We start from the raw sequence: 22,099 nt of genomic DNA on the forward strand, positions 1-22,099 counted from the left end.
TAACAGAAAATGCAGAATGTTGTAAACTGGTTCATCCAGAAATCCTCATATTATTCCCCAACTTTAATTTAACAGAATAATTAGATAACTTAATCTTCTCTCTTGTCTCTGTTGCATGTATTCACTGTGTAAAGGACAGAGGTGAAATAAAGTCTTCTTTAAAACATCTTAGAGCTATAACATTTAATATATGGAGTAACTTTCTTCCTTATAAGTGGGAAAACAAACTGAAGAACTGTTTTAAGATGACAGGTGATAATGGGAGGAAAAGCAAAATTCTTCTCTTGCTGGTTTTCCCTTCCAAATCAGTCAGATTGTGTATGGGGAAGAGTTATGACTAATTCTTACTTGTTCAAGGTGTGCTACTTTCTTTCAATACAACTGATTTAATGTTTCAGTGTTAGGTAGAGTCAATGCATAATAATAAAATTAAAAGCTATTGACTATAAAAACAGAATATATACACTTCTTTATTGATTGTGTTAGATTTTTTTAAAAAGAGAACTAATAAGTTAAGATAGAGTGCTGGATTCTTTGGTCATATATGTAGTATATGTATTGTATCTATATATAGATGCACAATGGACTTCTGAACTAAAAGACAAGAATTCTGTTATTCCTACTCCTCATATTATGTCTTATTAATCTTTGCTTTAAATATATAATAGTGGTAAAACAACCGTTAATTCCAGTCAACACAGTCAGCCTTTCTGTGTGGAATTATAATCCTCAAAATTTAAAGTTATCTGATTGAAGCAGAGATTTATTTAAATACAGATAATATTTAAACCCTGTTGAACTCTGCCACATATTTAATTTGAAAAGGACTTATATTTAATGCATCTGTGCATTGTATGTAATGTAATTGTATGTAATGTGTTTGATGATAACAGAAAGAAGACACAAAATCAGATGAGCCAAGAACCTTGAATGTGGATCAATATCCCAACCCACTTGCCCTTAGTCAAGCAGGTAAAATGTGTAATTTCAGTCACACCTGCATACTAATAATCACTCAAAATCCATATCTTCATGAAAGGTGTTGGCTGTTATCCTTTCTGATTGTATATTCACAAAGCTGAATATTTTAGGATGTTATTCTAGGACCTTACTCTGTAGCTTTCCCATACATGTTTTGCTGTTTGTGTTATTTTTCATTGTTATGTCTACCCTTCATTTATGGGCTTGTCTTATTGTTTGGGATTTGGTAGTGCATGATGTAATTTTATTAAGCAAACATTCAGCCTTATTCTTTTTTCCTTTTTTTGCAACACCAGGGTGAACTGTTACTCCTCTCATGTGGACGAGTGTGTGTGTATAAATAACTTCAGTCTTTATTTGTATTTGTGTGTGTGTGTGTATATATACATATATATCTATATATGTATACACACACACCTCAGTAATGAGTTCCACTTACCTTCGCTAATGGTTTGGAACGGTGAGCACATGTGCATGGCATTTCTGCACGTGCACATGGCATTTCTGCGCATGCGCAGAGCGTCCGTGATGACGTCTGGGCGGGTGGGTGGAGCCTCCTGCCTCCGCCACTACTGGTTCACCCGAACCAGGGTGAACTGGTAGAAACTCACCATTGACACACACTAATACAAATGAAGACTGAAGTTATTTAGGCAGTGGATGCTATAGTTGCAATATTTCCAATCTAAACAAGAAACAATAACCAGTTGTATTACTGGTTAGTCCCTGAGACATTTGGGGCATCTGACAAGCAAAGGAGTTATGCTTTGCAAAAATTTGGGACACAAGAAACAGTGCTTACCTATACTAATCAACTTGTTGTTTTCTACCTGCTCTGGCTAATAATCATCTGTTTCCTAAAAGATATACCCAGAGAGTAGCTCTCTTCCTGGTTTAGTTTGATTAAATCAGGAAGATATTCTAGATCAGCCCTGCTCCTCCTTATAGTGAGTCAGGACTCTGTCTGCACATTGTTATTTAAGTAATATTAGTAGGCATGTATCTTATCTGGAATGATCACAACTCTCTGAATTTAATTAATTTGTTAATTGACTTTGAGTGTAGCAGGATTTCCATTCCAAGCAGGTCCCTATGCAGGAATAAAAGATTATAGAAGCTGAGGCAGTGATGGTAATTACACAGAAGCATTAATTTCCTTACGAGATTTGCTAGGTTAGCAGTAAAGTACCAGGAGTAGCTAGACCTAGGGCTAAATCTTACACACAAACACATACACACACTTACAGAGTTAGAAAAAAGACCTTTCCCTTTTTTGCAATGAGGAAAAAGGAAAGAACTCAAAATCAGGTCCAACATTAGACAATTTTTTTCCTCATATTATCTGCAACCTCGCTTGTCATGCAGTATTATCACAAAAGCCAAGAGTAAGATCGGCACAATTTACACTGCTTAACTTGCTTGAAAGTTAAGTTTTCTGTTCCTCCCTCAGAACTAGAACTGGGGATGCTCTACAGTGAGGAATCCTAGTATTTTTTATTTTGCGGAAGCTTAAGACTCACTGCCCCTGGCCCCAGTTGTCTGACAATTTTCTATTTTGTCCTAGGCAAGACTTTCCTTGCCTTCTTTTGTGTAACACCATTAGAACAATTTATTCTATTGAGAGAGCTTCCTCTTTCTCCCAAACTGTGAGAGGCCTAAAACAGATCTCGGAGGTCAGTAAAAGAAAATACTATTAGCAACAGTACATACATCTTACATAATGGCTTTTTGAAGAGTTCAAGGACTTGCCTGCTGGCTAGATAATTTTATAGCCTTTGTAGTTCTAAAGACATGGCTCAAACTCAGCTCAGCTATTAAAACATAGTTTAAGACTGTACAGTGCTTTGGATTTGAGGGGCAAAATGTTATTTTCTCACAACTGAAAGAAACAGTGCCTTCTTCCAGAACTTTGTGACTGTTCTTTGCAACTGTATCTGATCCAAATAAAAGGTATTTTTGGTTTAGGAACCGTCAACAGGTACTATGTGCACACCCATGCACTCTCTAAAGAACCTTTTTTCTTTTGAATCCAAAATGTTGCACAGCCTAGTAAAGCAGTGTTTACTTTTTATTGGCATTACATACTTTCTTGACTTAAGGAACCCCTGGAATGCCAGGAAGACCCAGCTCTCTATAATTTATAAATATTTATCTAACACTTCTGTGATGACAGATTTTCTTCTTGTAGTAGTGGATATCAGATTAAATGTTCAATTTGCCATACAGGCATATAGGATTCTACCTAGTTATTCTAACATAAGGGCAAACAGAACTAAGACACTTCTTTTAACTGATATTTGCATGCTTTTTCTTCTTTGTCCTTTTTGTTTGTTCATTACTTGCATTGATGTCATTTACCACAGCCCCTAAAAACTGCTCCAGTTTTGCAACAAAGTGCTTTTCCTCAGATAGTTATAGCACTGTTTTATAGCTCTTCCCCAAACCTGAAGCAGCTACTTCATATATTTTTACTATATTTGCACTGTGTCCAAGAGGAAATTTTTATTTATTTATTCATTTATTTATTTTCACATTTTTAACTGCCCAGCTTTCTCAGATATGTATGAAGTTGTAGAAAGGTCTCTCATTCTTAGCTGAGATCATGAGATATTTCATTTTGCTTTGCTTTTCTCAAAGCTGTATTCAGAATGAGTACCTAAACATCCACCTCAGTTTAGAAGTTATGTATACTGCCTTTGAACATACTATTGGAGGATACTTTCACTCACTGTAGAAAAACAGGTGATTGTATTCTTCTACAGCAGGTGGAAGATATTTACCCTGGGTGGAGATGTTTGAGTGCTAGGAATGTAGCAATTCCTGCTTCTTATGGTAATTAAAAGCAATTCCTGCTTTTAATAAGTATAGCCTGTGTTCTAGTAGAGACTTGAGAGTTGGTTTGGAACACCTTTTCTCAACCTGGCTGCCTTCAAGTCATGTAAACTCTGTCTTCCAGAATTGCCCAATCAATATTGTAATTGCTGGTAATATGGGTTTAAAGTCTACACCTCTTAAGAACCTCCAGATGGGGGAAGATTGAGTTGGAAGAATTATTGCCTGTTTGATGTAATATTCGGTGGGAATTTCTCTTATGTAGGAAAATGTATGTATGATTTGCATAAGGCCTACCAATTGAAATTAGTGGCAGAACCAATTCATGTTTTAGCCACCTGAAAATTAAACCTCTTGCATTAAATTTAGTTTTTAAGAGAGAAATATTGAACACATGCTGATGATATGGGACTCCAGTAACTTAAAGCCTGTCCTTATGTATTAAATGTATTATATGAGCACAGATTTTCATGTGAGAATACTTTTTGAAAAATTGGAAGGCTTTTAATCCAGGAGAACGCATACTTAAAATTAATGGCTTGTCTTTCTCCAGCAATTTCTTTTTTCCAATCCATCTACTCTTAGTGGCTAAATTTCTGCTATTAGATTCTCCTTTGTAAAGGGGAAGACAGAGGAGGATTAACTGTAAAAAAGAGAAATGGAGAAATAACATTCAAAAGAGGAGCTGCTGCTTTTAGTTTCAAATTTCACTGGGAATAATATCAGATATCTTATGATAAATGTATTATCTATTCAGTTCTTCAATGACATATATTTAATTTTTCAGGCTTGCCTATTTTAATTCCTTTTACATTTCTGCTTTAAATTTTGTCTAGCCAACTCAGGAATACTATATAATAAAGTATTCTATGGAATAATGTGAGTAAACCTGATGGATTTGTGAGAGTTGGAAACTTGTGGGAAATTTTTAAAATCACATTTTCTAATGTGACTCTTTTTGCAGAAATTAATGGAGTAACAAATTGCAAAAATCCTAAAGGTTTTGAATGTGCTGTGTCTGAATCTTTTCCTCCTGAAGTATTTTCTAATGGTCGTAAGCCACTTATGGGCCTTATTCAACTAAATGCAATGGATGGAAAATCTCACAGCTTGGATGAGTCAACAGATGAAGTTCAGTCTATGGATGTGAGGTACATAATACATTTTCAGAAATGATATTAGTAATCTAAAGAAGGTAGCAATTCATTTTCTGTGCTTGAATTTGTCAGGTCCACATCGTGACCTGCCATTCTGTTGGGGTGGGGGTGGGGAGGTTGTCTGCTGGCATTTTTCGCATGCTTTTGCTGTAATTGCCTGGGAATTAGGGAGGGGGAGTTTCTTCAGAGACAGAGCAAGACTCCCTCCCAGCTGGTTCCAGCCTGGATTCAAAACCATCATGCCCTAAGAGTTAACTGTTATCTGCCTAGTATCTCAGTGTTCTCAGAACAACTTTGCAACATCACATTGGCTGCTGGTGGAATGGTCAGTGGGATTTCGTTTGGGGAAACGGAAAAATTGCTTTGTATTTTATGTGGGCTTTTTCATATTTTGCCTGACTTTGCTGCAAAAACATTCTCTCAGTAAAAGTTCTTTTGATTCAACTCAATGGAGTCAAGAATCTTGTGTAGGGAAACAATAATATAGAATATAAAATACTGATATACTAGATTTAGTAAAAGCTTGTTATTTTGTAATCATTAGGTTCCTGTAACATATATATTGTGCTTTTGTATCACATATATTATTCCTTTCTATTTGTATCTCCTGTTACAAACATATTGTCATTAGGCCTCTGAAATGTATCTGGTATTTGTCAAACGTATGTCCCTGCCATTTGACCTGCTCATATCAATCTCTTTCTGTGCCACCTAAAAACATGGTACGTATCTGTTGGAACTCCAGCCATCAACAAAGGGGTAATTTACATCTCAATCCTAATTTATGCCTGATCTGGGTAAGATCTGGTCTTCAGGAGCCAGGCGCTAAGTGGCCAATTAAGTAAACAAAGATAAGACTAATTGGAAGTTTAGATTCCTTTGCAGGGCAACAAAGAATACACAAACATAAATTAAGGGGCCAGAATTGGGGATCTAACTGATGCTTTAAAGGTATAAAACGTGGTTACATCTTCTCTGAAGATGTGAACCCTCCCATATACATATCTCTTTGTATGTGTTTGGAATGGTTTTACCCAGCCTTTTGTCTTTGATCAAAGATTAAATGTTGATTCTTATTCAAGCCTCCGTTTAAGTCTTTCTTTTTGGTTCACTGAGAGCTTAAGCGTATAGCCGGACCTTACATTTCTGGCGCCCAACGAACGTGGGGCTTGAAGGCAACGTTTTCCTTCAAGGTTGCCACATTTGGCCCCCCATACAGCCAACCCCCTTGTGGTTTGGCGGCCTTCACCAACGGCGTACGGAAGAAACCGGCGAGGACCAGAGACGACGTCAAGAGCGCTCCCGGCAAGTTTAAACCGGTGACTTCGACCTGGTCGGCCGTCGGCAGATTCTGTTTCCAGCCGGACCTGAACGCCCTAATTGAGGCTTGAATTGGGTATTGGGGAAGATTGTCCTCTGCTAGGTGAGTAGAGACTTTTTCTTTTGGGTGGGGAGGGGAGTGTTGCTTTGTGAGTGTGTGAATGAGACGAGGGAAATTCCTCAGAGGTTTGCCCTCGAAGCGACGTGCGGAGATCCAATCTGCGTTTCTGATTATCCGAGAAGAGATCAGCCAGAGACGATCGCTTTGAAAGGAGTGTGACTGTTGGAATAAGAATCTGTAGTGCAGGAGAGGGCTCTGACCAAACTTCGGACCCGCAGGGGAGGTCTGGGAAATCTCTTAGGGAAAAAGAGAGGGTTTGGTTAGGCTTCGCACTGACGGAAAGGTGTGGGAAATCTCCTCAGGAGACAGAGAAAGTCTAGTCAGGCTTTGAGCTGACAGAAAGGAATCCCCTGAAAAATGGGCAACCATGCTGGTAGTCCATTCGGAATGAGTAACTTTGTAAGAAAAACAAAGCCGTGTACCCCTCTGGACTGCGTGTTAGCCCATTGGGACACAGTAAAGCCTATTGCAGAAAAAAAGATTGTTCTAAAAAAGAATAAGCTGAAAGCCCTCTGCACATCCATCTGGCCAACCTACTTAATTGGTCCTAACGTAGGAACCTGGCCTCCAGAAGGCAGCCTTGATTTAGATTTTGTCAACAAATTTGCTGAATTCCTGGCTGCCATAGGACGAACTGAAGAGGAGCTTTACATTAGCTTCTTCTCCAATCTCCTTTGTCGCCCAGACATCCAGAAAGCATGTGGGCTCACTCCAACACCCTCTTCTAAAATTTGCCCCATTGTCACTTTTGCAAAAAAGAAAAAGCAATCCAAAGTGACTGAAGAAGAAGAGGAGTTTCCCCCACCATATTATGTTGCTCCCCCTTCCCCTGATGTAAACGCTGTGCCTTTAATGGCTCAGGCACCTCAGGCAGCAGCACAATCCGCTGTGCAGGATCAGGTGCGTCCAACTGCCCCTCAGATTAATCCACAAGCTCAGGTGCTCCCAACAACATCACAGCCATCCCAGGCTAATCCACAAAGTTCAACATCCCAAGCAGCCCAAGCTCTGTATCCAGATCTGACGGCTTTAAGTCCTCCTCACACTAGGACGGGACAGACTTACGCACCTGCTGACCAACCGGGTCCCTCAGTCCTAGCCCCCCTCCGACAAGTTCCTATGAAAGATGAATTGGTGTTTGTTCACACACCTTTTACTACCAATGATCTTTTCAATTGGAAAGCAGGACTTCCCTCTTACAGGGAATCCCCCCAAAGTTATGTTGAACTCGTTCAACGTGTGATGGCCACTCATAAACCTAATGTGCCTGATATTTTTACTCTCTTATCGGCACTCCTGTCTACTGAGGAAAAACAACAAGTTCTTAAAGCCACCACAGCACACTACAAAGCTGCTAGAGAACATGGCATTCAAACTAATAACGATGCCCCAGCTTTATGGCCTGAACCCCTGATTCTTTTTAGCCCCAGCTATGAGGTTGATCCCAACACAGATCAGGGTGCCCTCATCCTCCAGAGAGCCAGGGATGCTATCCTTCAAGGACTGAGGCTTGGTGTTCCAAAAACGGTGAACTTTCACCGCGTTCATCAGATCCTTCAAAATCCAAAGGAATCCCCCACTGATTTTTTGAACCGTTTGAAAGATGGATTTCGGAGGTTTACTGACCTCGACCCTGATAGCCCAGCTAATGATGTTTTGCTGAAAATGACCTTTGTGGGACAAAGTGCTCCCGATATAAGAAGGAAATTGCAAAAACTAGAGACCCCTACTGCTAAGGACTTAGAGGCCCTCATTCAAACAGCTTTCACTGTCTATTCCCAAAGGGAGGAAGAGGAAGAAAAGAAAGAAGATAGGAAAATGAGAAAGCAAGCTGCTCTTTTAGCAGCGGCTTTGAGCCCCCAAAATAAAGGCAGGGGGAGACCCCTCCCGAAAAATCAATGTGCCCGGTGTCATCAAACTGGCCATTGGTGGAGAGAATGCCCCAACGAACCACAACGGCCCAATAGGGGACGTGGACAAATGAGGGGAAGGGGAGGATACAGACCTGATCCCCCGCAAGCCCCCCTCATGTCAGCTCAGGCTCCTGAGTTTTATCCAGAAACCTACTGAAGGGGCTCTGGAGGGCCAATTGCTTCCCCAGACCCTCTGATGGAGCTCAAAGTGGGGAACAAATCTTATTCCTTTTTGATTGATACAGGAGCTACCTTTAGCGTCCTGAACGATAAATCCATTCCTTGCCTCTCTTCTAAAACCACCCCCATTGTTGGAGCAACCGGGATAGAAGAGAATGCCCTGATCAGTCACCCAATGGAGGTTGAACCAACCAAGGGACCATCACTCCAGCATTCCTTTCTAATATTGCCACAATGTCCTATCAATCTTTTGGGGAGGGATCTGCTAGGAAAATTGGGGGCAGTTATACAATGCTCCCAGCAGGGAGTTTCCCTTGAAATTCCCCCAGAAAGAGCTTATCTTTGCTTCCTAGAGAAAGAAACAATCCTTAGAGGACCTGATTCAAATAAAATAAATCCCCAAGTTTGGTATCAAGGAATCCCTGGGTTTGCAAAATTTGCTACACCCCACATGGCTCAGCTCCTCCCAGGTGCCCAACCTATCTCTATTCGCCAATACCCTATAAAACGGGAAGCCCGGCTTGGCATTAAAGCACAGATTGAACTTTTTCTGAAAACTGGGCTCCTTGTCCATACACAATCATATTGGTCAACACCAATTTTTCCCGTTCCTAAGCCTGATGGGACTTGGAGATTTGTTCACGACTTGAGGGAGGCGAACTGTAGGCTCCGCCCACTTCATTCAGTAGTGTCCAATCCATATACGTTACTGACTACACTCTCTAGTGACCAGAATTGGTATACGGTCATAGATTTAAAAGATGCCTTCTTTTGTATCCCTCTGGCTAAAGAGTGTCAGTCATACTTTGCTTTTGAGTGGGAAGATCCTTCTGATGGTTCCAAGTGCCAGCTGACTTGGACTCGCCTACTACAGGGCTACCGTAACAGTCCAACTGCTTTTGCTGCAGCCTTTGCCCAGGATCTTAAAGACTTTGACACCCAACAAACTTCCCTCTTACAATATGTGGATGATTTATTAATAGCTGGCAAAGACCAGAAAGATGTTGAGGATACTTCAATCGCCCTCCTCAATCACTTGGCTGAAAAGGGCTACACAGTATCTAGGAAGAAAGTCCAATGGGCCACTCAGGAAGTACAGTATCTGGGTTTTGTTCTGCGCAAAGGCTGTCGGCTCCTACATGAGAGCCGCCTACAGGCTATTTCAGCCTTACCTACACCCACTAACGTTAAACAGCTACAGACCTTTTTAGGCATCACTGGCTATGCCCGGCTGTGGATTCCAATGTATTCTGTCATTGCTAAACCCCTTTATCAATTAACTCAAAAGGACATGGCCTGGGAGTGGACAGGGGAACATCAGAAAGCATGGCAGGACTTGAAAGATGCATTGGGCCGTGCCTCTGCCTTGGCTTTACCCGATCAAATGAAAGGCTTTGAACTCTTTGTTTCTGAAATGAAGGGTTGTGCCCTGGGCGTTTTATTGCAAAAACTGGGCCCCAAAAGAGTTCCTGTGGCTTACCTTTCAAAAATCCTGGATCCAGTGGCCAGAGGCTGGCCAGCCTGTCTCCGATCTGTTGCAGCCACAGCCATCCTCATCCAGGAGACTCATAAAATAACTTTGGGGGCTCCCCTTAATGTTTATACGCCTCATTCAGTTCAAGCTCTCCTCGAACAGAAACTCCCAGCATGGGCCACCTCATGCCGGATTTCTAAGTATGCAAGCCAGATTTTAGAATCAGACTCTGTTCAGCTTCATAGATGTGAAAGGCTGAATCCAGCTACCCTTTTGCCTTGCCCCCCCCGAGGATGGTCCACAGCATGACTGTTTAGCCGTCTTGGAATCCGTGGTAGGCATTCGTGCAGATCTTAGGACTGAACCTTTTGACAATCCTGAGTCCCAACTCTGGACTGATGGCTCTTCTTTTGTAAAAAATGGGAAAAGATACACAGGACTGGCTGTAGTTTGTAGAGATGGCCCCCTCCTCCTACGACAACTCCCCTCTCACTGGTCCGCTCAAGCAGCCGAGCTTTTAGCCCTGATCGAGGCATGCCATCTGTCAGCTGGACTGCGCACTAATATCTATACTGACAGTCGTTATGCATTTTTGGCTGCACACACTCATGCTGCTCTATGGAAGGCTCATGGCTTTACTGGTGCAGATGGGAAAAGTCTAAAGATGAAGCCCTTGCTAGAAAAACTTGTCACAGCTGTCAGACAGCCATCCCAGCTAGCTATCATTCATTGTCGAGGACACCAGACAGACCACAGTGAAATCTCTCGTGGGAACCGGGCTGCTGATTATTGGGCCCGCCAAGCTGCTGAATCTGGCCCTGCTGTCAATCCCAAGAATCTCTCAGCTTTGCTTCCCTGTGACCCCACGCAACACCTTCCTGCCCTATATGATACTAGGGACCAGCTACACCCTGATGGCAAGTGGTGCGATGGGTGGTGGGTTGTTCAGAACAGAATCCAGCTCCCTCAACAAATGGTGTGGAAACTTGTTCAACGAGCTCATCGCATGTCTCACAGCGGTCCTCGCCCACTCCAGAAGTGGCTCACATCCCGCTATTGCAATCCAAACTTGCGTGGCCTTTGCAAGACTGTTGTTTCTCAATGTGACATCTGCCAAAGGAACAACCCCCGAGGGGGCAGTCCGCTTCCTCTCGGTCGTCTTCGAACTGCCCGATATCCAGGGGAGGCTTGGCAAGTAGACTTTACTGAACTCCCAAAAAGGGGAGCAAAATCTAATCTTCTTGTATTTGTGGATTTATTCACTGGATGGCCAGAAGCCATCCCTACCTCCACCCAAAAAGCCAGAGAGGTGGTGAATGCCTTAGTTGATCACATTATCCCAAGATTTGGGGTCCCTAAGGGTCTCGAGTCTGACAATGGCAGGCATTTCACCTCACAGGTTACTCAGGATGTCAGTAAGTTTTTAGGCATCCCTTGGCACCTCCACTCTGCTTACAGACCACAGGCTTCATCGAAAGTGGAACGTTTGAACAGAACCCTGAAAACACACTTGTCCAAATTATGCCAAGAAACCCAACTCCCCTGGCCTAAGGTACTACCACTAGCCTTAGCAAGAATTAGAGCCCTGCCTTCAGGGAAATTAGGATTGTCACCCTTTGAAATGATGTATGGGAGACCCTTTGTTGCTTCTGCCCTGCCAGATTCTAGTGAAGGGGAAAGAAATATCACCTCATATTTGCATAATCTGGCGCAGGTTTTGTCCTCTATCTCTAAACAGGTCCAATCCGCTTTACCTCCAGCTGCTGACGTGCCACCATTGGCTGAACTGGGCCAGTGGGTAAGGATCAAAGAACTCTCTCCCACCTGCACTCAGCCCAAGTGGTCTACACCCCGTCAGGTTCTTCTGAGCACCCCCACGGCTGTGAAAGTGGACGGTGTCAAAGCGTGGGTCCATGCATCACGAGTCAAGCACGTCCCCGAGCCCCCTGAGCAGTGGCAAGTCCAACAGCTAGAAGGACTAAAGCTGAAACTTCACCGCTCCCCAGCATCGCCTGCTGACCTGTTCACTGATGAACTGGATAGACTGGACACCCATTGGATATATTTGATTTGCTGTTTTTGTTGTCTTTGCTGTTTTTCTGCTCTGTTGCTGCTGGTTTCCCCGCACATTCTTTGGAAAAGGTGACAATGACTCTGCTCTTTATTTTGGTTCCACAACTTGTCTCAATGTTTTTGATCCTCGGGACTTTTATACCCGCAGCCAAACTCTTCCCCAACTGAACCTCACATGATCCTTAAAACCATCCCTACTAAATATGTACCTCTTTTACAGCATGATGGAAAGCATTCCATCGTTTAAATAAAAAGAGTGAAATGTAGGGAAACAATAATATAGAATATAAAATACTGATATACTAGATTTAGTAAAAGCTTGTTATTTTGTAATCATTAGGTTCCTGTAACATATATATTGTGCTTTTGTATCACATATATTATTCCTTTCTATTTGTATCTCCTGTTACAAACATATTGTCATTAGGCCTCTGAAATGTATCTGGTATTTGTCAAACGTATGTCCCTGCCATTTGACCTGCTCATATCAATCTCTTTCTGTGCCACCTAAAAACATGGTACGTATCTGTTGGAACTCCAGCCATCAACAAAGGGGTAATTTACATCTCAATCCTAATTTATGTCTGATCTGGGTAAGATCTGGTCTTCAGGAGCCAGGCGCTAAGTGGCCAATTAAGTAAACAAAGATAAGACTAATTGGAAGTTTAGATTCCTTTGCAGGGCAACAAAGAATACACAAACATAAATTAAGGGGCCAGAATTGGGGATCTAACTGATGCTTTAAAGGTATAAAACGTGGTTACATCTTCTCTGAAGATGTGAACCCTCCCATATACATATCTCTTTGTATGTGTTTGGAATGGTTTTACCCAGCCTTTTGTCTTTGATCAAAGATTAAATGTTGATTCTTATTCAAGCCTCCGTTTAAGTCTTTCTTTTTGGTTCACTGAGAGCTTAAGCGTATAGCCGGACCTTACACTTGCTTTCGTGAGGGACCAGCTGGGGCAGGTCCTTACATTAGGCAAAATCTGCAAAGTCAGTCAACCCAGAAAGGCATACTGCCCTATCATGGGGACTGTTCACACCATGTCTGCCCAAGGCAGTGACCAGGAAGAAGCTGAGTGCTGTGGAGAAGCATCGTCTAGGCCTCCCCTCGGGCTGGACATTTCTGAGTGGATGGAAGAGGTCAGGAGCCTAGGAGATTCGTCGAGATTCAGATAGTCCATTGGTGTTGGAAAGAAGGAAGACTGGGAAGGAATAACCAGAGGGGCGACCATCACTTGAGATGGCTAATGGCAAGAAGGGCAACTGGAGCTGGAAGAGCTTGAGGGCGAGGAGGAGGAAGGTGGAAAAACTGGTCATGCCAACATGCTGATGAAGCAAGCCATATGGTTCATGATGCATGCCTTCCAAACCCTGAAAGCACACAAGCCACATGCCATGGCTGCCACCAGTGAGGCCCAGCAGACCCAAGATAAGGAAGATGGGGGACGAGCGTCAGCATTAGACACCATGGCAGGGGTTTCAGCAACCCCAGCTGCCATAACTGCAGTGCTAAGGAAGGCCGCTAGGGCTGCTGCCTGGCAGGAGCTGGCCAACTGACAACAAAGAGCTGGAACACCTCACCCATTGGTGTGAAATTGGATGGGAACCCCCAATAACTGGGGTTCTTCCTGGCCCATGTTCTGATGTACATGCAAGAATATGGGCCGGAGATCCCTACTGAGGGCGCCAGAAGTTAATCCTGGCAGTGGAAGGGGTCGCAGCACACTGGATAGTGACATTCCACAATGCGAAAGCACTGGAGCTGAAAAATTTTGATCGCTTCATGATGGCCCTTCCTTGGCATTTCAAATACCCCCCAGCTGACCGCAAAGCGAGGGACCACATCAAAACTGCATCAAGGCTGCAGGGTGGTGGCAGAGTACACCGAGGAATTATGTGACCTGGCATGCCAACTCAGTGACTGGCTGGAGGAAATCCTCATTAACTGTTTCAAAGATGGGCTGAACGATGACCTATACAAGGGTATTCAGCAAAAAAATATTTGGACGAACAACCCCCTCACCCACCGACCAGACGACTCTGCCATAGAGATCCTACCCGGGGCTAAATTGCCTAAGAGAGTTAGATGAACTGTGGGTGTTCATTGACAAAAATCTGGCCTGCAGGTTCATTCAACCAGCCTGATCATGAGTAGCAGCCCCTGTCCTGCTTTGTGAAAAGAAGGATGGGATGTTTGTTCTTGTTGTGGCTCCATTGCCTGAGCCTGGGCTATCGACAGATGCAGACTCTGAGAGTGAGGAAGAGGAGTTGGCAAGGCCTCCCTCTCCAGGACCCTCCTCTCTGGCAATGCCTCCGGAGGACACCGAAGGCCAAACGATAGGCTCAGAGCCAAGCACGTCCCCGCAGCCACAGGTGGACAGCGACGAAGAAGATAAGTGCTGGCTGGACCCTCAGCAGAGGCGCAGGGAGAAGCGTGCGCAGCAGAGGGGAAGGCGTGCCAGAGATTAGCTGAGTCACTGGACCACACCCCACAGGGTATATATGTGGGTGTGGTTGCCGGTTCAGTTTGTGACGAGCAAAAACTGGAAATAATCCATGATCTCTGAGTTACTGGACTTTGCCTGCTTTATCGGACTGCATTTGGATTAATCCTTGTATTGTTGAAACTCTGCCTGTTTTATCGGAATGCTTGCAGTCTAATCTTTGTTTTGTGTGAGTAAAGTCTGAATTGGCAGCTAGCCACTGGGTTGCTACCAGCTTTATCTTCAAAGAGTTTTGTCGTGTGGCTTATTAACTCCGGGCTGTCTGTGGGGGTGCGTGTGTGGTACGGGGACAGAACATCTTGCTCGTCACCCCAAACGTTAACCCATCTCTGACCAAGATGGACCCACAACTGCAGCAAATAATACAACAACTACAAGCTGATAATCAGCTCCTGCAGCAGCAAGTCGGCCAGCTAACTGCGCAGCTGGCTTTGGGAAATGCTCCTGCAGCTGTCCCTCCACCTCCTCCTCCTCCCCGTCGGAAATGCCCTATCAATGTGCCAGATAAGTTCTCTGGGCAGCAGGAGATGTTCCCGGCCTTCATGGAACAATGCCAACTGTTTATGGCTATGAGGCCGGAGGACTTTCCGGATGACCGGGCTCGGGTGGCATTCGAAATTAACCTCCTCTCTGGCAATGCCGCCCGATGGGCCATGCCCCTATTGCTGCAGAATAGCCCCTTGTTGGCAGATTATCAGGGCTTTTGGCAACATCTGAGGGTGATGTACGAGGACCCCCTGAAGACTCAGGCAGCAGCCAGGCGCCTCAAGGACCTCCATCAAGGGAAGCACCCCCTGCACCAATATGTGGCTGAATTTCGGCTTCTGGGCCAGGACTCTGACTGGAACGATGCAGCATTAAGGGAAGCTTTCCAGGATGGCCTCTCCGACAACCTGTAGGACGAGCTGGTTCGGGTGGAGGTGCCTCAGACCCTCGACGCCCTCATAATGCAGTGTCTGCGCATTGACGCCCGCTTCCAATGGCGCAAGATCCGCCGGCCCGTCCAAGAACCTCCGACCGTTTCTGCACCCCTGCGTCCTGCACCGACAGTGTCCTGGGTCACCCCGCGTTTCATAGCAACCGCGGAGGAGCCCATGGAGCTGGGAGTGGCCCGATCTCGCCTGACAGCCCAGGAGCGAATGCGGAGATGCCAAGGGGGATTGTGCCTCTATTGCTGGGAGGCTGGACATTTTGCCGCCTCCTGCCCCAGGAAGCGCAGTGGGGCGCTCATGCCTGTTCCTGAATGTCGGTGGGACCAGCTGGGAAATGAGGCAGGCCCGGCCTGCGGGAAACCTTAGGCCGGGCACGTATTAATGCCCCGCCTGATTCAGCGGATGTGGACTCTGGGCCCCCTCGACACCTGATCCTGGACACCCGGGTGTTGTTAGCCAACCGGTCGGAGGGGCTTCAGGCACATGCGCTGGTGGACTCGGGCCACCACAAACTTTATGGACCAGGCCTTCGTGGACCATTTTGTGGTCCCCTTGGTTCCAGTAGACCCTCCGTTGAGGGTCGAGACTATTGATGGGCGGGAACTTGTAGAGGGGCCCATTAAGTTTGCGACTCAGCCTTTGCGCCTCGCCATTGGGGCCCACGAGGAAGCGATCCAATTTTATGTGACGGCGGACCTGCATTTCCCGCTGGTCCTGGGGATGGCCTGGCTTCGGGCCCACGATCCACAGGTGGCCTGGCTGAGGAACGCCATCTCCTTCCCGAGCCTGCAGTGCCTTGACCACATCTGCCACACCTGTGCCGGCCAGGACGTCTCCATCCCTGCCGTCTCCTTGCCTCCTGAGCTGACGCCCTTCGTCGACATGTTCAGCGAAAAGGAGGCGGACCGCTTACCCCCGCATCGACCCTATGATTGCCCGGTGGATCTGTTGCCCAATGCGCCACTGCCCGCGGGACACCTGTATGCCATGTCTGAGCCCGAGTTGGCAGCCCTACGGGACTTCCTGGACAAAAACTTGGCCCAAGGGTTCATCCGGCCTTCGGCCTTCCCTCTCTCGGCCCCAGTCCTCTTCGTGAAGAAGAAGATGGGGGATTTATGCCTGTGCTGCGACTACCAGCGGTTAAACGCAATCACCATGCAGAATCGCTACCCCCTGCCGCTCATCCCGGAGCTGATGGAGAGGTTGCGGGAGGCCTCGATTTTCACCAAGCTCGACCTCTGAGGGGCCTACAACCTGATGCAGATACGAGAGGGGGACGAGTGGAAGATGGCATTTGGCACCCAATATTCACTTCGAATATACCGTCATGCCGTTCAGGTTGACCTACGCTCCCGCAGTCTTCCAGCATCTGATGAACAACGTGTTCCGGGACATGTTGGATCGGTTCATGATCATTTACCTGGATGACATTTTGATTTATTCCCGGTCCCAGGAAAGCCACATCCAGCATGTCTGCCAGGTTTTGCAGCGCCTGCGGGAGCACCAACTCTATGCAAAGTTGGAGAAATGTTTCTTCTTCCAGACTTCCATAGAGTTCCTTGGGCACATCATCTTCCCCGAAGGCATCGCCATGGACCCGCGCAAGGTGGAGGCCTTGCGTAGTTGGGAACCCCCTCGTCAGGTGAAGGACATCCAGCGTCTGTTGGGGTTTGCCAACTACTACCGAACCTTCATCACGGGCTTCGCCAACCTGACCTCGCCGCTGATCCAGCTCCTTCGGAAGAAGGTTCTGTTCCAGTGGGGTCCCCCGCAGCAACAGGCCTTCGAGGTCCTGAAGCAGGCCTTCGTCACGGAACCTGTCCTGAGGCACCCCGATCCACATCGTCCGTTCGTGGTCGCGATGGATGCATCCAATGTGGCGATTGGGGCGGTGCTGTTACAGGCCCCGGCAGATGACAGCACTCTTTTTCCCTGCGCATATTACTCCCGGAAACTCAATCCTTCCGAGCGCAACTACACCATCTCTGGGAGAAAGAGTTGCTGGCTATCAAGGCCGCGTTTGAGACTTGGTGGCATCATCTCGAGGGGGCCCGACACCAGGTGGAGGTGCGGACGGACCATCAGAACCTGGAGCATCTCACGACCGCTAGGAAGTTGAACCAGCGGCAGATCCGGTGGTCGTTGTTTTTCGCCCGGTTCAACTTCCACATGACTTATATCCCGAGCGGCCACAACTTGAGGGCGGACGCCTTGTCCCGCAAGCCGGAGTACTTCTGCCCGAAGGACTTCCTTCCTCCGCAGACGGTGCTGCCAGTGGAATCCTTGGCCGTGGTCCAGGAACCAACGGACTTGTGGGCTCAGGTGCGGGAAGCGCAGTGCCAGGACGACTGGTCTCAACAGCGGAAGGCGGACGTTGGCCCCGCCTCCCCATGGACTTTGGAGGAGGGCTTACTGAAGCACCGAGGCCGGTTGTACGTGCCCACGAGTCCGCTCCAAGCTCTCGTCATGAACCAGTGCCATGACAACCCTGCGGCGGGACATTTCGGATTCTTTAAGACGCTGAATCTGGTGATGCGGACATTTTGGTGGCCTCAGGTATGGCACGACGTGCACATGTACGTGACGTCCTGTGTGACGTGCCGACAGGCCAAAGCCGCGTCCGGCCCACCTCCTGGACTTCTCCAGCCGCTGCCGACACCGGAGAGACCCTGGGGAGCCATCTCCATGGACTTTCTGACAGACCTGCCACTGTCCGCCACGTTCACCACCGTCCTTGTGGTGATGGACATGCTTACAAAGATGGCACACTTCATTCCATGCCGTGGACTGCCATCGGCCCGCACCACAGCTCGATTGTTCCTGCAACACATTTTCCGCCTCCATGGCCTGCTGGACAGAGTGGTTTCGGACCGCGGGGCCCAATTCATGGCCCGCTTCTGGAAAAGCCTGATGGCCGCGTTGGAGGTGCAGGTGTGTCTGTCATTGGCGCATCATCCGGAGACTGACGGGGGGACGGAGAAGGTCATCGGCATCCTGGAGCAGTACCTCGCTGCTTCGTCAATCAGCAGCAGGACAACTGGGCCGAGTACCTTCCCCTGGCGGAGTTCGCCTTCAACAACTCCCAACACACCTCCACCCAGATGACCTCGTTCCATGCCAACGTGGGATACCATCCATGGCTGTCCCCTCTGTCCATCTCGGATTCCCCTGTTCCCGAGACCCAGGACTTCCTTTCGGAGCTGCATGCGGTGCAGCAGCTGGTGCGTCGGCAGCTGAACCAGGTGAAGGAGGACTATAAATGGGTTGCCGACCGCTCTCGACGGGCAACGCCACCGCTGGAGGTTGGAGATCGGGTGTGGCTGTCCACGAAACACCTCCCCATGGACCAGCCAGTGAAGAAGCTCGACCACCATTTTATCGGTCCCTTCCCCATCGAGGCAGTCAGCAGCCCAGTGGCCTACTGGTTGACCCTACCATGATCCATGCGACTCCACCCTGTTTTCCATTGGTCCCTTCTGGTCCCTGAGGCCCCGCCGTGCCACCTCCGATGCCCGATGACACCTGCTCCCCCGCCCACTGTCGCCGAGGACGGCTCCACGACATACGAGGTGGACAGCATCCGGGACTCCCGTTGGCTGAAGGGGCGTTTCCAGTACCTGATTACCTGGAAGGGGTACGGGCCCGAGGATTTCTTTTGGGTGGATGCTTCCTCCGTTCATGCCCCTGACCTGGTACGGGCCTTCCATGACCAGTTCCCATCCCAACCGTCAGCTGTGGGGGAAGGGCCCTGCGGTGGGGGATAGCGTTGTGGCTCCGTTGCCTGAGTCTGGGCTATCGACAGATGCAGACTCTGAGAGTGAAGGAGAGGAGTTGGCAAGGCCTCCCTCTCCAGGACCCTCCTCTCTGGCAATGCCTTCGGAGGACACCGAAGGCCAAACGATAGGCTCAGAGCCAAGCACGTCCCCGCAGCCACAGGTGGACAGCGACGAAGAAGATAAGTGCTGGCTGGACCCTCAGCAGAGGCGCAGGGAGAAGCGTGCGCAGCAGAGGGGAAGGCGTGCCAGAGATTAGCTGAGTCACTGGACCACACCCCACAGGGTATATATGTGGGTGTGGTTGCCGGTTCAGTTTGTGACGAGCAAAAACTGGAAATAATCCATGATCTCTGAGTTACTGGACTTTGCCTGCTTTATCGGACTGCATTTGGATTAATCCTTGTATTGTTGAAACTCTGCCTGTTTTATCGGAATGCTTGCAGTCTAATCTTTGTTTTGTGTGAGTAAAGTCTGAATTGGCAGCTAGCCACTGGGTTGCTGCCAGCTTTATCTTCAAAGAGTTTTGTCGTGTGGCTTATTAACTCCGAGCCGTCTGTGGGGGTGCATGTGTGGTACGGGGACAGAACAGTTCTATGGGTGGATTATAGAGGACTAAATGCTGTTTCTTTGGAGAACATCTACCACTGATGAAAGACATGCTAGCCCATTTGGTCAAAGGCAAAATATTCACTAAATTGGACCTATGAGCAGCCTACTGTCATGTGAGAATCGGGGAGGGGGATGAGTGAAAAACTGCATTCAACTGCCCTTTGGAATACTTCCATTTTAGAGGCCTCCCTTTTGGCTTCCAGAGCACCTTGGCAGTGTTTATGCAGTTGATAAATGAGGTTCTTCACGAGCACCTGTATAAAGGGATACTAGTGTTCAGGAAATACAATTATATTGATGATAACTGATTTATTTTCTAAGCAGGTGCATTTTGTCCCCTGTCAGAAGATTCCCTTAGCAGAGGATTTGGGCAAACTATTTTTACACCATGTCTACAGGCTACATAGAGCACCCCAACTTGTCATTTCAGATAGAGGGGTGTAATTCACCTCTAAGTTTTGGGGAGCTTTTCTTTACCTGCTTGGTACTGACCAAGGACTTAGCTCAATTCACCACCCCCAAACTAATGCCACTGATGATTGAGGGGGAACAGCATTTTGAAATCCAAAAAACCCTAGATTCCCGTAAGCATAGGGGACCCTTCATTACTTAATGGCATGGAAAGATTTCCCATCAGCTCAGAATGAGTGGACTGACCATCGCCTTGTTAAAGCCCCTAAACTTTTAAAACACCATAACTTTTAAAACACTGGTGGTCATGGGGGATTTCAACCTGCCGTTGGCCGGTGAGGCGTCTGAGGTGGCCCGGGAGTTCATGGCTTCCATGACGGCCTTGGACCCGACACAACTAATTCATGGCCCCACTCACACGGGAGGACACACTCTGGACTTAGTTTTTGTCTCTGGTCAGTGGTTGAATGGCCAGGTTATAGGGGATATAGCTATTGAACCCCTGTCATGGTCTGACCATTCTCTTCTGAGGCTGGACTTTCTGACCACTGCACCCCACTGCAGGGAGGTGGAACCGATTAGGTGGTTCCACCCCAGGCACCTGATGGATCCGGAGAGATTCCAGAGGGAGCTTGGGCCATTTCCTGAGGCTTTGGCTCACGACCTGACTGACAATCTGGTGGCCGCCTGGGATAGGATGGCCGCCGGGGCTTTGGATCGTGTCGTGCCTTTGCGGCCTCTGACCCGGTGTCGCACCTGCCCAGCTCCTTGGTTCACCGAGGAGCTGAGGGGGATGAAATGCCGGAAAAGATGCCTAGAGAGTGGTTGGAGGGCCAGTTGCTCGGAATCCGATCGAACACTAATTAGGTCTCATATTAAGACCTATTTAGTGGCGATAAAAGCGGCAAAGTGTGATTACTTTTCCGCTCTTATTGCATTGGCAGATAACCGCCCAGCTGCCTTGTTTAGAGTGACCCGCTCCCTCCTACATCAGGGAGCGTGGGAGGACCCCTTGCAAGGGCAGGCTGAGGATTTTGCACAGTATCTGCACGATAAAATCACTCAGATTCGGGAAGGCTTGGACTCTGACTGGGTAGATTCCAGCAGGATGGCTGAGGCAGGTCTTGAGAATGTTATCTGGGACAAGTTCGATCCTGTGACTTCTGAGGACGTGGACAGGATTCTGGGGAGGTTAAACGCAACCACATGTTTACTGGACCCGTGTCCCTCCTGGCTGGTACTGGCTACCCGGGAGGTTACACGAGGCTGGCTCCAGAGGATTATAAATGCTTCTTTGGGGGAGGGTTTCCTGCTGCCTGCTTTGAAAGAGGCGGTGGTGAGGCCCCTCCTTAAGAAGCCTTCTCTGGATCCGGCTGTTATGGCTAACTACCGTCCTGTCTCCACCCTTCGCTTTATTGTGAAGGTTGTTGAGAGTGTGGTTGCGCAACAGCTCCCGCAGTACCTGGATGAAACCGTCTATCTAGACCCGTGCCAGTCCGGCTTCAGGCCTGGGTACAGCACGGAAACGGCATTGGTCGTGTTGGTTGATGATCTCTGGAGGGCTCGGGACAGGGGTTGCTCCTCTGTTCTGGTCTTATTAGATGTCTCAGCGGCTTTTGATACCATCGACCATGGTATCATGCTGCACCGGCTGGAGGGATTGGGGGTGGGAGGCACCGTGTTGTGGTGGTTCTCCTCCTATCTCTCCGACCGGTTGCAGTCTGTTGGCAGGGGGGCAGAGGTCGACCTCGAGGCACCTTGTTTGTGGGGTGCCACAAGGGTCGGTCCTCTCGCCACTCCTGTTCAACAT

General features: G+C 47.5%; 1 protein-coding gene across 6 annotated transcripts in view; it reads left to right on the forward strand.

The window, feature by feature from the left end:
* Window positions 1-22,099, forward strand: part of MAP7D2 (MAP7 domain containing 2) — a 113,050-nt gene that overhangs the window by 82,111 nt on the left and 8,840 nt on the right. For 5 of the 6 annotated variants that reach the window (XM_087871361.1, XM_034433996.1, XM_034434022.1 and 2 more), the window contains 2 exons: window positions 894-972; window positions 4,778-4,964. In XM_087871361.1, coding sequence (XP_087727487.1) covers window positions 894-972; window positions 4,778-4,964 — 266 coding nt within the window. Of the gene's footprint in view, window positions 1-893; window positions 973-4,777; window positions 4,965-11,738; window positions 12,929-22,099 lie in introns of those variants that run through there. The other variant, XM_087871360.1, reaches the window with a different exon arrangement.

This window comes from Pantherophis guttatus, chromosome 5, assembly GCF_059756535.1.
Source record: "Pantherophis guttatus breed Tessera chromosome 5, ASM5975653v1, whole genome shotgun sequence".
In the NCBI taxonomy this organism is placed as follows: Eukaryota; Metazoa; Chordata; class Lepidosauria; order Squamata; family Colubridae; genus Pantherophis; species Pantherophis guttatus.